This window comes from Protobothrops mucrosquamatus, unplaced genomic scaffold (assembly GCF_001527695.2).
Source record: "Protobothrops mucrosquamatus isolate PMUCROS unplaced genomic scaffold, P.Mucros_1.0 scaffold_23, whole genome shotgun sequence".
Taxonomy (NCBI): Eukaryota; Metazoa; Chordata; class Lepidosauria; order Squamata; family Viperidae; genus Protobothrops; species Protobothrops mucrosquamatus.
In genome coordinates, this window is record NW_015386099.1 from 756,496 (window position 1) to 775,173 (window position 18,678).

Below are 18,678 nucleotides of genomic sequence, written 5' to 3' on the forward strand. Positions count from 1 at the left end.
TTGGAAGGGTTGAGTCTGAGTCTGTTCCTCCCCATCCAGACCCGTACGGCCTCCAGGCAGCGGGTCATCACGTCAAGGGCATCGTTGGGGTGACCTGGGGTGGAGATGTACAGCTGAGTATCATCAGCGTACTGGTGGAACTCCACCCCAAAGCCCCGAATGATCTCTCCCAGCAGCTTCACATAAATATTGAACAGTAAGGGAGAGAGGACCGACCCCTGAGGCACCCCACAAGTTAGGGGCCTAGGAGTCGACCTCTGTCCCCCTGCCAATACAGACTGCGTACGGTCGGTGAGGAAGGAGGAGAACCACTGCATAACAGTGCCTCCCACTCCTAACTCACCGAGACGCCGCAGCATGATACCATGGTCCACAGTATCAAAACCATTAGAAAGTTGGAGCCAGAGAACTCAAGAAGACAAAGAGAAAATCTGCATACCCCACCCAAACTCTAGGAGTCATTAGCCCCATCACCAGGGAAGCAGGATATGACTTTTAGGACATAATAGGCCTAACCCCATTACCATCAAGTATACCAGAGAGGCACACCTAGGCTCAGGTCATAATACGTGATACAGGAAATAGCCTCAAAGTTCATGCCACAGGAACAGGAAACTTCCAAACAAAAGGCTAGAGAGGGTATAAAAAACCCCTTGCCCATGTGCTCAGCCCTTCTCTCCTCTGCTCTTTCCTGCAAGAACGATCTTTCTGCTTCTTCAATAAACTGTAACCATCTTCCCAAAGCAGTCGCCATGTTGCTTATTTATTCCCGGCTTGGATGAACCAGGATGAAGACTTTACTTCTAACAGTCATCCCAGCTGCCCAGCTAATATTGGATAGCAGAGATATAGGGCCATGCTGGAGATCACTTTAGTGCAACAGCAAAGGCATCATTTCATACTACTCCCACGTTCTCCCAAGAAAACCACATAAATAGAAAAATGTAAATGACAATACAGTGATGGGTGACGGGACTCTGAAGTCAGATAGCACTGATACTGAGGAAGAGCTGAGAAGCTTTCATAGTGCTAATGGTATCTTAACAGGACTAGATTAAAGGCTTCAGGACAAGTAGTTGCTGATGTCACCATGTTGAGAAAGAAAATCCGAAGCTGCAAAGCTAGAATTACAGTGGAAACACGGAACTTAAAAAGGATGGACGCCAACATGAGAAAGCTGAACACAATGAATGTTGAAACGAATTAAACAAATATTGGTATCTTAGGCATCCGCAATTTGGAATAGAACAAAACTGGATATTTTCAGTATAAGAAAATGCTCTGGATATGAAAACCAAAGGAAAAAAAGTTATGTTGCTTTCACAGTTGAGAAGGATATCGATAAAGAAGAATATTTGTAGCTCGGGGTTGAAATGAGATGTTTCATTACCCAAACTAGGTGACATCCTCGGTGTTGAGGATGTTACCTAATATGGATAATGCAACATCTGCAAGAAAACAACCAAGCTCAGAGAGTACCAAGGAGCCCTGATGAGAAGGATATAGCAAAGACACTACCTGGTTGCAATGCAATCAATGACCAAATACATACTCCATAGCCAATTATGACAACTTCCAAGTTTATGTCCCAATTACTCATATACAAGAAGAGGGTTCCTGGAGTTATCAAATATTTGGTTAAGTTCAATCTGAAACATGCAAATAAGAAGTGATTAATAGTCTAATTCAGACTATTACCCTCATGAAGCACACATTCTGGGAACTATTAGGGAGGAGCTATCTTCACCCACTTTCTTTTGCATATGATATCTTAGCAGAGTTGTCACCTCTTCCTCTTCCCCTTCCTCTTCCTCTTCCTATGGAATGCAATTCCTCTTTCCTGGGATTCTGGCCCACTATATTCCATCACAGTTTCATTTATGTATATTTGCACTATATTTATGATGATATTATGAACCGCAAATCATCATCACACGAATACCTGTGGGATGAGTAGTAGTAAAAAAAAAAAAATCCTAGTGATGAAATTAAGATGAGGCAGGGATAACAAGGCTCCAGATGTAACCTCACCTATTGAACCATTTCGACAGCTTCTCAATCTCTGCAGTGTTGTGATTTTGCATGTCTTAAAAAAAAAAGAGCAAGATGGTTAACTTTTAAATATAGACACAAACTAGCTGGCTGTTTACTTGTCAGGAAATTTGTGCCACTCAAATAACTTTTCACACGTTGTTGCTTTGGGGATGAATGCACCAGAGATTCTAAAACAGTGCATTTAAGTGAAATGTGCAGAAATTGTATATATATTTTAATAGTGTCCCACCTCATTAGTATCCCCAACAAACTTCTCTGAGTCTAATGAGTTCAGAGGGGAAAACAAGAAAATAAAAAAAAAAAAAAACAGATGTTGGTTATGTTATATGTGGACAAGCTTGTTCAGAAGCCCGAGGGTAGCATGTGGATGCTGCTTTAGTGACAAATGCCTGAGAAGTTCCTAATATTAATCAACATTAATTCCAGCAATGGAGCATTCATCTCCTTTCAAGGCTGCATACATTAAATCCAAACGGATCCGTTTACTGAAGCAGANACCCGCAGCATGCCACCTCTCGGGGTTCCAAACCCCATCCTCAAGGTGGGCCCTAGTGATCTTGATGGGCCAGGCCTGCGCGAGGGGTGAATCGCGCAGGGCCAGTAGGACCGTCCTCGAATACATTAATATGTCCAGCTGTGGGAGATCAAAAGAAGGAAGGGGGGGAGGGCAAGGATTTTCAGTCTCGGCCGCACCATTTTGCTGCTGTTTAAAAATGCTTTGATTTTTTGCTATAATGTCTTGCAGATTTTGGTTGTTTCCCCCCCCCTTGCCTTGAGTCATGTTGATGCTTTTCTATTCTTTGCTTAAAAGGTGGGCCATAACAAAAATTATTCTTAATTAGAGATATAATTAGGCTGCCTTTAAGGACTCTGATCTCACACAGTGGCTTCCAATATATAAAAATAGCATTAACCCAAAATAGCATTAACCATATTCAAACAGCTTAAACTAGAATAGTGTGAACAGTTTAAAAGGAGTCTAATATCAAGTAAATATAATCACAGGCAATTGAAATAAATTTAAAATAGCAATAGTTGATAATTGTGAAAAGAGAAAGTTACTTGAAACGAATAGTATATAGAGCTGATTTGAAGTCCTGGGCTTATGAGATATGTAAATCTTTCTTGAGTTAGAATTCCACAAATATAGGCTTCAGCTGAAACAATCTTATTCTTGATCACACCATCTATAAATTACTACACTTTGTGGACCAGACTCTATATCAGGCATGTCAAACTCGCGACGTCACGTGACGTCGCGCAACGTATCGGGACGGTTTTCCCATTGCCAGAAATGGGGTGGGCGCGGCTTCCACGTGACATGTCCGGCCCACGGGCCGGCAGTTTGACACCCCTGCTCTATATCAACTCCCTTTCCCCATGTCCCAATCTGAAATCCATATCATTAAACTGAAAGATATAGGGGTCAAGATTAACAAAAATCAAGGCCAACGAAGTCAGGACCACGGTCAGCGCACCACTTCTTCACAAAGAAAGTTGAACTTGATTGCCTCAAGCAAAGTTTCTCTTGAAATGGGAACAGGAATGGTCTTGCAAACAGTTAGCATTTGGAAGTTCCATGTCCTCAGGAAAATAACCTTCTGAAGCCACCACTTTTTGAACAAGAGCACATTTGAATGCATGATCAACAATGAGCAACTCACATCTCGGTATCCTTGATTCACATTTCCCCAGATGTCACCAGCCACTCTCTTGCAGCCTGCAGGACAATAAGCTCTGCATAAAAATAATAGAAAAGAACATGATTTGTGTGAGAGAGACAGAGAAAGACAGATGCAAGACTGTTAGCCAACTAAGATTCAAATAGTTCAGATGGTATTTCTATGTTTTGTAGGTTCCTTTTTATCGCATAAAAACACAATGAGCCAATTGCACCAAAAAGCAGACAGATTTCAGTCCTTACTTTAGGGTAGCAGCAAGAACTAAAGCAATGTTTCTCAAATTCAGCATTTTTAAGATGTGTGGACTACAACTCCCAGAATTTCCCAGCCAGCATGCTGGGGAAGTTGCCACGGTTGAGAAATGCTGAGGAATTCAGGGAATTGAAGTCCACATATCTTAAAGTGGCCAAGACTGAGAAACATGATCTCAGGAAATACAGCAAAATACAGCACAAACTCATAACTGGATCTGCTTGCTTTTTTTGAGATTAGCCAAAGTTGGCGATTTTTTAAACAAAGGCAGAGAAATAGAGCTGATGGAAATAATGTTTAAAGTGTCCTTTTCTTAACAGAAAAAAGGTCTGTGTATCCTTGACCTGTTGAAAACTGCTTCCAAAGCTACCATTTCTGAAACAATTAGAAAATTAAAACTAGGGTTTAAACCCAGGTTTAAACTTCCTTCCCCTATTGCAGTTGCACATACTTGTGCTTTAATAAGCTCATTTCCTTTTGTTCTATTGCATAAAAGATCTTTATTTAGAAGCAACCAGGACGGTTTTATCAGAAATTCTAATAATAATAATAATAATAATAATAATAATAATAATAATAATAACAACAACAACAACGTTGGAAGGGACCTTGGAGGTCATCTAGTCTAACCCCCTGCTCAGGCAGGAACCCCTATACCATTTCAGACAAATGGCTGTCCAGCCTCTTCTTAAAAACTTCCAGTGTTGGAGCATTCACCGCTTCTGGAGGCAGGTTGTTCCACTGGTTAATTGTTCTAACTGTCAGGAAGTTTCTCCTTAGTTCTAGGTTGCTTCTCTCCTTGATTAGTTTCCATCTGTTGCTTCTTGTCCTGCCTTCAGGATTCTTACCTGATTTGTTCTGTGTTATAATGAATGCCTTTTTGCAAGCATGAAATCAAATCTGAAAGCGAGAATGAGACAACACAGCAGTTTAGAAGGTGGGTGTTATCATGGGGGTTGTAGCACCCCCATTTCAACATTTGTATTTATATTAATACATAAATTTAGGAACAAAGCAATTAGAAATTGTCACAAAAGTCCAGATGATGGAAGCAATTGTATTAATCTTTACGTTTGAGAAATAAGGGAGGTGGGTTTTCAATTTGTTTTTTGTCATTAAGGAAAGATTTCTATGCTGAGCCTGATGGTGGGGTCAAATGCATCATCAGTTTAGAGTCTCTACACCCCATAAGAGACCTAAGTCCAGCCCCCCCTTGAAGTCCATTGATTTTTATCTGGCGCCAATTTGCCTTGACCATTAGAAGTTCAAACTCTTGTGTATAGATAGCAAGGAATAAACTTATAGTACTTTTGAACCAGTATCCTGGTTCCTGACTTTTTTTGCACCTGATGACGGTCGGCTCATAAACTAATTTGAAATGGGATCAAGTCTCCATCCCAGTTTTCTGAGGTGCTGAAATGGGTAAAGTCATTTTGCAGCAAAAAGATTGAGGCAACTCTCGTTCAAGTGAAAGTACAAGTGACAGTACAAGCTTACTGCTGAAATTTCTTGCATGCAGAGAATATCTTTGTGACTTTATTTATATAATCATGAAGCATTTGTTGAATTTTCGGTAAACATTGCACATTTTTTCCTTCTGGCTACAAAGATGCTGCAATTTGCTGAATTCTCAGCAATGGAGTATTTCTACATTTTTGTCTGTTTAGAAGAAGCAGGCATGAAAAATATTAATACTGAAAATAGAAGATACCATTAATATTGTTTAAAAACTAAGTGTGTAATGTACTTTGGACTCTGTCTTTCATTACCTCCAAGTGAATCAGATACACCAGACAGTAATCTAAAGAGAAAAACTCTGAGGAAAAATATGCAAGTCCCAGAAAGCACTCTAGAGTCACATGGAGCTGTTTGATCTGGTTTCCCCCCCCCTGGATTTCTGAATCCTAAAACTATCTCTTTTATTTCTCTTTTATATGTCCATTCATTTTTAGTTTGGTGTAAGTATGCCTAAACTTCAATACATTTATTTTGCCTTTGCATTTAAAAACGAAGTACTAGAAAATATAAGTCCTTTTGCTCACTTAAAAAAATCCAAAAATTCTAGTTCTAGTTTTTGGATTGTAACTTCATTGCTTCTGGTAAATGTGTATGGCTGAACATATCTGCTATGGTCACACCTATGTGCATGTCCACAATACACACTGGAATGAGCTACCCCCAGAGATCAGGGTGATCCCTGATCTCCCTTCCTTCCGCCGCGCCCTCAAGACATGGCTATTCCAACAAGCGGGACTGGCCTAGGGCAATTTTTAAGAGGGGTTTTTAGAGGGGTTTTTAATCATATTTTAATCAGACAATTTAAATATTTCATTTTAATTAATTTTAATTTTGTAATTGTATTGGTGTTTTTAATACTAACAGTCGGCGGGACTCAGGCGTTCCTCTTCCCGCCCTATATTTAAGCTTATTATTTATTTTATTTATTATTTATTTATTTACAAAGGAGACCGACTTATTCTAAACCCTGGGGATCTAGTCTCCAGAAGTTTGAACCGGGAAAATACTGAACACCTGAAGTCGAGGGTCTTAAGGAGTCGGTCGCACGGACCGACTGGAATTCTGGGAGTTGAAGTCCACAAGTCATAAAAGGGCCAAGTTTGAAGACCCCTGCCCTAAATAAATTGCAAGATAGAGCCAGTTTGTTTAGTGGTTAAGGCATCAGGAGAATTGGGAGACTGTGAGTTCTAGTCCCGCATTGGGTATGAAGTCATTTGAACCATGTTGGGCCAGTCACTTTCTCTCAGCCTAGGACTGAGGCAATGGCAAACCGCTTCTGAAAAACCTTGCCAAGAAAACTGCAGGGACTTCTCCAGTCATTCTTTAAGAATAAAACACAACTGAACAGAAAAAAAAAATGAGAAACCAATATGAGGAATGCAACGTATTCCAATATGGACAGCTACCAGTGCTATTTTCAGTTTTCACCAGATAAAGAAATTCCAAGCGACCTGTTTTCATGATTTCATCCCACAGATTGCAAGATGCCACATGGGAGGAGTAGTGACTCATAAATACTCATGGCAATGCACATTGTAACGCCTTGTGGCAATTCTTTCAAGATGAAGACCAGCTGTAAATGTTCCCTTTAGAATTCTGCTGGCTCTAATGAACCAGGCTTGGGGCTTGGGGCTGTCCGAGCTTGGTGGTCTTCTTGCAGACGTAAGTAACATTATCAGTGTTGTTTTTGTTTTTAACAGTGTGCAGCATCGGCAGCTGAAGCAATATGCAATGGAGATGTATTCCCTACCTGACCGGTTGCCACTGGCATAAGAAAGAAGGAAGCCACGACCTGAGCGATGTTTTGTACTGTTGAATAAGATGGTTATGGAGGTGGAATTGATTACCAAGACTGAGTGAGGAGGATATGCACTGCCACAGTATGGACCTGGAATGGGAAAACGAGAAAGAAAGAGCATAAACTGTGGAATTTTTCCATCCAGAGTCACACTAGCCATTTGATGTATCCTTCAGCAATAATCAATCAACCTCTATTCTCCCAGCAAACCTCCCCCAATTGGATCTTGTTGAATTTTCCATCAAGAACTTGATTTTAGCAACAGAGTGAAAGTAATAATGCTAGGAAAGGAAGAAAGTGCCTTTGGGAACACTGCTTCTTCCTTCTTTCCCTCTTTATTCAGCCCAGCTTTATAATGGTTAAATCTCATCCCACACATCTTGTTATAGACTAGATTTTATGCAGACATTCCCAGCCAGTACAATCCCAAGTCAGACAGTGGGAGGCTGACTAAGATTTCACTGTCCTCAAAAGTTAAAGAGTTTGGACTCAATAAAGGTCACAACGCAACCAACAAGGAAAAAGAAACAAAACCAAAATGTGACATCAGCCCACTGCAAAGTATTTGTGTTCTACCAAGAGGGTCCTTATTAGGATTTAGTACACTGCTCTGCCAAATCTTGAACTGCCCCCAAGCCTGTTGATTCACCCCACTCATTTCCCATGCCTTAGTTTTGGCTTCCTTTCTGTTGGCTGAGGATTCCTGTTGGAAAGAGTGATTTATTGTTCCAGGGGACTTTTGCATGCAGAAATGGTAATTTGCTAGTTGATGGGAAAAGTAGCTAAAGGGGAACTCCTTTGTTTCAATTCTCTGCCTGGAAACGCCTGTGAGAAGCAGGATCCTGGAGAAGGGGTCTCGTGGCCTGATCCAACAAAGTTCTTCTCATGTTCCTCCAAAGGAGCCCAGTTAATTTTTCTGAGAGCACCCAATCAAGCTTTTAAAATAGTTCAGAACAAGCCTGTTTCTCTTAGTGTCACAACAACAATCCAAATATACAGTCAGGCTTAAAGTTCCATACACATCTTATAAAACAGGATTGTTCCATTTGTTTTTCTCCAGTTGAAGGCTGCCCAAGACCTTTTTGTGGCATGCCAGAAATTCTGTTCCAAAAGTATATGGCTGGAAAACTAAATCTGGGTTTATTTCTGATCAAACAGAATTAAAATTTAAGCAAATTAATATTATTTTATTTAGGAAATTGATATAGCCACCCCTTCTAAATACACAACTTTGGGCAGTGAACAATCCATACAATTTTTTTTAAAAAAAACCATCATGAATTACAATAATGCAATGCAAGGAAAAATAAATAAATTATGTAAATATATAGAGATGATTAGATAACGCATGCCCCATTGGGTCATTGGTTTAGAGATTTTTTTTTTACCTAAACAAAAAAACAGATTGACCAAGGGTGGGCAAGAAAGCAGTGGGAGCAGAAATGACTTCTGACTTCCTGCTGGCTTCCCCATTGAGTTTCCTCATGGGAATCTGTCAGGGAGCATCAGAAATCTTCTTCTCTTCCCTTTCCAGCATGCAGGTAAGTGGCTGCTATTGAAGAAGGAGGGTGCGAGGATTGTGAGATTGGCTTGGAAATTGTCACGGAATGTTGAAAGTGAAGAGCATTTGACTATAGCAGCATCACAGCAGCAGTCAGGAGCACTAAAGCGGCCACAACTTCAAGGTCCCTTCCAACTTTATTATTATTATTATTATAAATTTTATTGCCTTTGGGAATCACAGGTCCTGGATTTTGGATGTATTCTGTAAGTTAGCCCATTTGTGCTACCTTGGTTCAAAAACTATGGTGCATTATTTCACTCAGTTAAAGATCATGACAATAAGAGTTTTAGTAGTATATAAATGTTCCAGGCTGATGTTTATTTTGCAGCATGCCAGATTTTTTTTTTAATTAAAAGCAGGGCTTTTTTGTCATAGAACACCCAAAACGGAGTTCCAGCACCTTTTTTGGATGGAACCTTGTAGGGTAGGCAAGGCGGGTTGTATGACATGTGTGAGTTCCAGCACCTTTTTTTTTTTTTTTTTTACAAAAAAAGCACTGATTAAAAGTATCTGTAAATGATGGAACTAAAACTGATGGCCATCGTGTTCCCTAACTCCGATACAAAACCTTTTAATTGTCTACAAGGCTAGAAACAAACATCTAAGAAACAAAAAATTAATTTGTTTAATTAATTTAATAAATAAATATCAATAAAATAAAACATAAATAAAAATATGAGAAACAGAAGACCGTGAAGCACAGAAAACCAACTCCAAAACCAAAGGAAAATGACTTCTCTAGGATATATGATGATGGCAACACTATCTCTGCTGATTAAACAGCCACAAACCACAACTGAGTCAGCAGTATGCAATCCCTGTATCCCCGCCTTAAACTCTGCTCTGCACTCCCACATCCCAAATCCCAGGATCATAAATTATAGGAAAATCTCTGGAATTTCTTCCATATACCAATTCTGTCTTTATCCCTCAAAATTCCTTTAAGCAAACTTGTATACCTCAACCTCCACCAGCCTGTTCGGAATGGCCCTCACAACTAACAAGGCAAAGAGCAGGTTTATTTAACTGAGCAGGCAGCCCAGGCTGTGTGGAAAGAGTTGTGGAATAAATGTGAAGCGAAACAAACACAGCAGGCGTTTGTAGACATGCTTTCCTGCTTTCGCCTTCACTTGCCTTTGCTGACCTTGGTAATTTTGCCACTATTTTCAGGTTGTAAACTCAGCTGTGTCTCTGGAAGTGGAATGTTAGAGCTGAAGTATAAACAAATGTCGTTGCAATTTCTGCTTTAAGAGACAGGGTGTGGGGTTGAGTCTTTCTGTTTCCCAATACTTTTTTCCTGGTCTAATCTCATCATGTCTGGTAATCTTACAGTCATCCATACTAATGGTAATAGTAATGGGGGGGGGGGGAAATGTTTTCCCAAAGCTGTGGGTTTTCCAGATAGTTCAGTTATGTGCTGAAGAGAGAAGCAGTTCCTCTTCTACTGAAGAAGAAATTTTGGAGCCTATTATTGAAAAACAAAGCCTAATGTCAAGTGCCGGAGAAATCAGGAGATTCAGAAAGTTCAAATGAATACAGGTAGTCCTCGACTTACAACAGTTCATTTAGTGACCGTTCAAAGTTACCACGGCACTGAAAAAGTGACTTATGACTGTTTTTCACATTTACAGCCTCTGCAGCATCCCTGCAGTCACGTGATTAAAATCCAGATGCTTGGCAACTGCTTCATATTTATAATGGTTGCAGTGTCCCTGGGTCATGTGAGCACCTTTTGTGACCTTCTGACCTGCAAAGTCAATGGGGAAGCCAGTTTCACTTAACAACCACATTGCTAACTTGACAACTGCAGTGATCTGCTTGGCAACTGTGGCAAGAAAGGTTGTAAAATGGGACAAAACTCACTTAACAAATGTCTCACATAGCAAGATAAATGTTGGGCTCCATTGTGATCGTAAATCGAGGACTACCTCTGTAAAGATTTATTGCAAGATTAAGCTCTCTACAAGAATTTGAACTACTAATGATCAAGGGCAATTTGGGGGAGTTAAGCATAGAAAAGAATTTCTCTTGTGGGTGTATAGGGACTTGTGACTGATGACATGCTTGACCCCTCCCTTGGGCTCAGCCTGGCCTTCTCCTACACCTCTCTTCCATTTGGCTAAGGCCTTTTTGATACTCTTTGGTGCCTCCATTAGACTTGCTGGTAAGGATGGTGATGGGGGAAAAAGTATATCCAACAACAGGAGAGGAAATCTGAAGATGCTTCTGCTAGAGTCTAGCCATGTCTTCATTGGATAAGGCTCCACTCAAGCATCATCCCTTCAGCAGAAGAGGTAAGCTACCTTTCTCAGTACTCACTGTACCCTTGGCCACAACAAAAGAATACAATGACCCATAAAGAAGAAACAGGTCCAATTCTTAATATAGCAAAATTTAACCACAAAACTGTACATAAACACCACAGGGACAAGTGAATGATTGGTGAAATAGATGCCCGTAGATGGCATAAGAATGGCTTTGAAGGTCCAGAGGAAGAGCATGGCATACCATGGCAGTAGTCAGATGAGAGAGGCTTGAGCCAGGCCAAGAAAATAATCTGAAAAAGGTCTCGGACAAGCCCATCCCTGGTTCACATGAAGATGAGGGAGGGGAAAACACATTCAGACTTGCAAGACTGAGGTTATTTCAGCAAGATAGACCAGTCTAAGTAATCAATGCCAGAGAAATCAGGACTATTTTTATTGTAATATCCACAGTAACAGAATCTTACAAGTTTGAATGTGCTTTTCCTCCACCACTTTATCTTCATGTCAACCAGTAAAGGGTTTGTCTGAGACATTTTCTCACATTGCTTTCTTGGCCCAGGCTCTAGCTCTGCTTATCCTATAGTTGCCTTGGTCCCTGTCCCTCAAGGCCTTTTCCTTTGCCTTCTATGATGCCAGTGAATATGAAGGGAGGGAGGGAAGGGAGAGAGGAAGGAGAGAGGAAGGAGGGAAGGAGGAAGCAAAAGGAAGGGAGGGAGGGAGGGAGGAAGGAAGGAAGAAGGAAGGAAAGAAGGAAGGAAGGGAGAGGGATGGAGGGAGGCAACAAGTCTGTTGAAACAAAAGTAACAACTAGCCAATTCAATTCTAACGGGGGGGGGCTGTGAATGGGATCAAGATGAGATCCTTCTTAAGCCTCATTTTGCCCCCATCTCAAAAGCCTCTTTACGATGCTGTGGCATTAAATTCTTTTTTGAAGCAATTGGGATGGGATACAAAAGCAATAAATACACAAATAAAGTCCATCCGGCTTCCTTTATCCTTGTGCTGCCTCCCGGCAGCTGCATCATTTCCCCTGCTGCTCCTCGTCAACCGAGCAAAACAATGCTCCCTCATGGCTGCCAGAAGGCCTCTCTCCCCTCCCTGCCATAGGGCAGCTCTCGGCTCCGAGGTCAGACCTGCTCAGAATGCCCAGGCCAGAGAATTTCCCCCAGCTCTGCTGAAAGCTGGAAGGAGACGGGAAAAGGCTCAGCTTCAGAGCCAGGAACTGTCACAGGGCCTCTGGTGGAGCCAAACAATTGAGGGAGGGAGAAAACTTTGGGGCTAGTACACACATTCCTGGAAATGCACTACACTTTTGCTGTCAACATTCAAAGTCCCCACTGCCAAAAGAGGAGCTGATGGAGAAAGTCCAGCTAACTATTTAGAGGATAAATACTGAGAAAATTATGACTGATAAGAATTGTTTGAATATTAAGGAGAAACTAAGCTTAAACAAGAATTATGAAAATAGGATATATGGTGAACTAATAAGATGATTTTTACAAAAATAACACAAGTTGATAAGAAAAAAAATGTCATATATGGACACTATTATCATTCGTACAAACATGGAAAATAATGTTCATATTCAATCATTTATGCATTGAAAATATTAACAATTATATTTGTTTAAGACTGAAGAAGGAGAATACTATTGGGAGAAGAAAAGATCAAAGAAATATACTACTAATCAATATACTAATTATGAAAGTATAAAAATTAATTATTATTGACTGTTAACTATTGATTGTTGTTACTATTGATTGTTGTTGTTTTCAAAATTTATGAACCAAGACAACACACTGTACACTAGGCACTAAGGATTGTTATTGTAAAAAATCAATAAAACATTTCTAAAAAAAGAGAGAAAGTCCAGCTAACTCAAAGGAGAGTTGGCTACCAATGGGAAACTGGGCAACTTTAGCATGGGATGCCTGGGTTTTGTCAGGAGCACCAGATCACAAACCCTGTTGCAATATCAAGGATGAGGTTTATGCATGTGGTGGTTTAACAGGCACAGAGACAGCCCTAATCACAATTGACTCAAAAGACTACATAAGAGTCTGGAAAGAGTTGCAATCCACGACCAAAAGAATTAAATCAAGGGTGTAACCTTCTGTTGGCCCAAAGATGGTATTTAGGTAGAAGTGTAGGAGTTACAGTCTCCAAAGCAGATGGGGTCAAAAGCGAAACTAAACTGGATTGAATTTCAATGTGACTGAAATGACAAAAAATGAAATTGGGTTCATAGAGTCATTCTCCACCCCAACCCCCCAATTCTTCTGTTAAATATAATTGGTACCAATTGGGTATCTCTAAAGATTTCTGAGTATACCAAACACTTTCAAGAACAGAAGATGGTTTGGGAATTGAGATGATTTCTGTTTTAAAGTCCACAGTTGTCAGCCATCTGAGGTAGGCCAGATCAAGAAAATAATTCCACAAAAGGACCAAAACTACATTTTATTGACATAGGCTGTAATAAGAGATACATTATGCTGTAGTAAGAAAGATAGAAGAAAAGAACATGACACGCACTGAGGTGGTTGGACTCAATTACATTTGTGATGGGTGCCCTGTTAGAAGACTAGGCTGGGGACAGATCACATGGAGAAAATCTATCTAGGAGCTGACAATAACTTGATGGCACATAATCAATAGTAACTTAATTGTAAAGTCTGATTGTAATTTACTTTCTCTTCCTCGTATTCCTCATTAAGTCAGGAAGAAGCCAGCTTGAGCCTCTTCTTAATAGTACGTTCTTTCTTGAAGCTTAAGAAATACTTCTGCCCTTCTTTCTGTACAGGTATTCCTCAACTTACAACAATTTGTTTAGTGAACGTTTAAAATTGCAACGGCACTAAAAAAAGGGACTTATGATCATTTTTCACATTTACAACTGTTGCAGCCTCGCCATGATCATATAATCAAAATAGACGCTTGGCAACTGGCTCATGTTTATGACATTTGCAGTGTCCCTGGGTCACGTGATCATCTTTTGTGCCATGGTGGCAATGCTGTGGTTAGGATGCAGTACTGCAGGCTAACTCACTCCTCACTCCAGGAGTTTCATTCTGAGCAGCTCAAGGTTGACTCATCCTTCCATCCTACTGAGGTCGGTAAAATGAGAACCCAGATTATTGGGGGCAATAGGCTAACTTTGTAAACCCCTTAGAGAGGGCTGTAAAGCATTGTGAAGCAATATGTGATTGTTGGGTTTGGAAAGAGTTTGCAATAAAGTCCAATTTGTTTTTCCCCTAATAATCTCACATACCAATTAGCAAATGGTTGTACTGCATGTGACAAATTGATCTCTGAAGGGAGAGAATGGAATGTACAAAGATATCCAAGTGGGGATTGGTGCAAATGTCTTGCCAGAGATTCCAAACTCATGTTTGTTAAAAAGAAGTCTCCAACGGAAATATTTACAGATGTACATATGCTGCTTCAGTGGATGGTTTTAATGCAATGTCCTAGATAAGAACGTTATGAAAAATCTAACTTTCTAAAGATGGTCTGCATGGAAAATTAGTTATAGAGAAGGAAAAAGGAGATGCATGTATCAATCCATTCAAGTTTCCTTCCTGCTGAGAAATAGCACCCCCAATATTTGCAGGGTTTCATAGAAGACATTTAATGGATTTCAAATTAGATGAACCTACAAAGGTCTTAAAAGTGGAGGGGAGAAGTTGAAAAAGAAAAGAAGGAAGGAAACAAAACAATATTGGAAATGTCTGCCTAGAACTGTATTCCAGAAAATCACGGAACAGCCTTTCGTAGGAACTGAAAGTGATGGAAGTGATGAGAATGGAACAGAACTAAATATAGGACAAACCAGGGGAAGAAATTCACCAGGCCAAGGAAGTAGTGAAGGAACAGAGATCTAGGAAGGTCAAAGTGCTCCAGAAGACAAGATCTTTTTGTGCTGGGTCTAAATGACACACTTCAGATTCTCTCAAGAGCTGATATACCTCTCTTCCCCTGCTTCCAGTAGAATAATCAAAGAACCCAACTATGGAAGTTCAAGTTGACAGTCTGTGGAAGAATGCAGGAAGGAAGGCAACCAGACAAACAAGTCTGTAGCAAAGAAGTACAATCTTTCTATAGCCATTTATTGAGATATATAACTTGAAGCCCATGAAGCTTTTCAGAGACCTTTGAAAATTGCTGCCAAGTTATAACTTCTAAGATAGTAGAAAGTGGAAACCATTACATTTGGTTCTGGAGCCCTGTTCACTCTGGTTCATTTTAAACCACTCAAATATAGTGAAAACAAATTTATTTTTTTGGCTAGTTTCAACCATTACTTTAGATCAGGGGTTTCCAAACCTGGCAAATTTAAGACTTGTAGACCTCATCTCCCAGAATTCCCCAGTCACCATGGTTGACTGGGGAATTCTGGGAGTTGAAATCCACAAGTTTTTAAATTGTCAAGTTTGAAGATCCCTTCTTTAGCTATGGCTTCTGGTATGCCATTCATAAGCTGAGTATGGCCTTAGACCAGGGTTGTCAAACTGCCGGCCCGCGTGCCGGTTTCATCATACCAGAGCCGCGCCCACCCCATTGCCGGCAATGGCGAAAAAGCTCCAATACATCGCGCGACGTCACATGACATTGCGAGTTTGACATGCTTGCGTTAGACTAAGAGTATAAACATTGGGCACTCTTTGCTCTTATAATGCTGCAGTATAAGAAAAAAATCAATCTATATGAAACTGATTTTATTTTAGAAATCAGTCCTGGTACAGAGAGGGCTGTTCAGACTACTGTTCCTGGAAGTGATCCATGGGAGATGGAGTGCATGGAAAGGGGAGGGAACTCTTGGATGTACAAATTCATCCTTGACAATGATGTCTACATTTTCGCTTCCATGGGAAAGTATAATTAGAATCAATTATCTTTAGGAATGAAGTGAAGGAATGTCCTTACCAAAGCTGGAACCATCTGAGGGAGATGAAAGCAACAAGAAGCCATATTTGCATTGTTCGGAAGCTTCGATGTCCATGTCTCCAAATGCCAGGCTGAGGGGGCTGCCTGCTGCTCCGTGAATTTGCCACTCGCAAGAAGTCGAGTTTGGATACGTGCCTGGAAAGTTCTTGGAAGACAATGTCCCACTGTAAGATGTGAGTACTGAATGACCGCAACCGTCCCCTGGAAGGCAAGGAGAGAAATCATTCCATATTCGGTAGGATGGCCTGGGTAGAACATCACAATATGACCAATTGTATTTTGCTTGTTTTTTTCCTTAGCACATAGGGGCATGGTCATTCATTAAGGACACAGTTTAATAACCAGAGGCAGAAAAAGGTTTGGTGGATTAGTGTATGGCCAGTGATGTGACATCATTAAGGTCACTAGAGAGTAATAATAATCATATTATGATACCAATAAGAATAATAACATTCTATTGGTTTGCATGTAAAGAGAGCTTCTGAACTGGAGACAAATCACACTTAGCCAAATTGTTCTGTTCTATTCTTATTCTATCTGGTTCATTCAACAGGGAGATAGTGCCACATTAACCAACATAACCTAGCCAATATATTTTTCAACAGGATGTGGGAAAGACAAAACAGGACAGATGTTGCAATAATGGAGAAAATACTTCTCTCTCTTGAGTTAAAAACCTCAAAGGTTTTTTTATGAATACAGTTCCTTTCAGGCCACCACTCTTGTTATTTCTACACATGAATGTAATCATGAGGTGATCGGTCATTTATTTGCTGCAGTTCCCAGAAGGGGTGCAAAATCTTCCTGATTGGATCTACAAGAAAGATGAGAAATAAACATTCTCTCCAGGAAGGAATTTATTTAGATTGATAGTATCTATAAACTTATGTTTAGGTCAAGTCTTTTTCAAGCTTGGCAACTTTAAAATGTGTGGACGTCAACTCCCAGAATTCTAGGAGCATGGTAGCATATTTGGTCACGTAGTCCCCAAAAGTCAGACTGTATCAGATTGGGGTAGGCTGAAAAAGCCTTTAAAGCAGGGGCCCTACCCCAGTCCATGGACCGGTACTGGGCCATGGCATGCCAGAAACCGGTCCGTGCAAACAAGCAAAGCCCCATCCATGGAATGCAGGCAGCACATGAAACCACGCTCCGTCTGGTCTGTGGAAAAAAAAACCCCTCCACGGAATTAAGAACAATTAATCAGTGGAGCAACTTGTCTCCTAGAGTTGTGGGTGTTCCACCACTGGAGGTTTTCAAAAATAGACTGGACAATCACTTGACCCAGATGGTATGAGGCCTCCTGCCTTGAGCAGGGAGTTGGACTAGAAGACCTCCGAGGTCCCTTCCAGCCCTACGATTCTATGTTTTTGTGACTGTTGCAGCATCCTCGTGGTCATGTGATTGAACTTTGGGTGCTTGACAACTGGAATGTATTTACGATGGTTGCATCCTGGGGTCTTGTGATCCCCATTTGCAACCTTCCCAGCCAGCTTCCAATCAGCAAAGTCAGTGCGGGAAGCCGGATTCATTTAATGACTGCATGATTCATCTGCCAACTGCAGTGCTTTGCTTAACTTTGGCAAAAACGGTTGTAAAATCGGGTATGACTTAAAAACAGCCTCGTTTAGTAATGGAAATTCTGTTGTCAGTTGTGGTTGTAAGTCAAGGACTACCTATAAACCTGGAAAATTATTTCCATAGTTATTTGAGCTGTTATTCACACAACTCTTTGGATGATAAATAATTTCACATCAGGATCCTATTTAGATTTTGTTACCACAGGCAAATGTGCTGCCATGGAACAGTGACCTTCTGCAAAACAATCAGCTGCATTTCTCCCAGGGTTGCAACTCTTTTAATTAAAGAAATCTTAGCTGACTGTGGCCATTTTATAATTAATCAGAAGCAAAACAGCAAATAATTATTTGCCACAGCCAAGAAGAGACAATTGTGACTGCTGGGGAAGAGAAACTTTTCTTGAGTCAATTCAGCTTTGAAAAAAAGACTTACGATCGATCTACTTTCAGTGATTGCTCTTATCCTAAAATATTAGCTTTCTTCCAGCCTCAACCACTAATTTAACAACTCAGCTCCTTCAGCTGTGCTGTCCAAAAGTGACTGGTTTGTGACTTGGCATGTTGCCAGAGCCACTGTGGTTTGCAGACAATGGCTTGCGAGTATGGCACAAACCCAGACATTGATTCAATAGGCAATAGTGAAGCTGCTTCTTTATAAACATGCAAGCTAGATCTAAGTGTAGAAAGGACCCTTGTTTTTCTCTGAAGAGAGCTCTGCTGATTTGGAAGACACTTCTACAAGTAATCCCTGACTTGCAACAGTCCATTTAGTGACAGTTCAAACTTGCAATGGCACTGAAAAAAGTGACATGACCATTTTTCACACTTACAACCGTTGCACATCCCCACAGTCATGTGATCAAAATTCAGACGCTTGTCAATTGACTCATATTTATGACGGTTGCAGTGTGTGTGGGGGGGTCAGGTGAGTTTTGCCCCATTTTACGATTCTTTCTTGCCACCCTTGTTAAGTGAATCCCTGCAGTTGTGAGTAACATGGTTGTTAAGTGGGACA

At 40.6% G+C, this 18,678-nt stretch overlaps 1 protein-coding gene across 1 annotated transcript in view; it reads right to left on the reverse strand.

The window, feature by feature from the left end:
- The window catches only part of LOC107302887 (discoidin, CUB and LCCL domain-containing protein 1-like), a 37,018-nt gene that overhangs the window by 17,930 nt on the left and 410 nt on the right, over positions 1–18,678 (reverse strand). The window contains exons 2-4 of the mRNA XM_029287355.1: positions 16,063–16,284; positions 4,838–4,889; positions 3,720–3,792 (exon numbers count right to left, since the gene is read on the reverse strand). Of these exons, the coding sequence (XP_029143188.1) occupies positions 3,720–3,792; positions 4,838–4,889; positions 16,063–16,284 (347 nt within the window). The remainder of the gene's footprint in view (positions 1–3,719; positions 3,793–4,837; positions 4,890–16,062; positions 16,285–18,678) is intronic.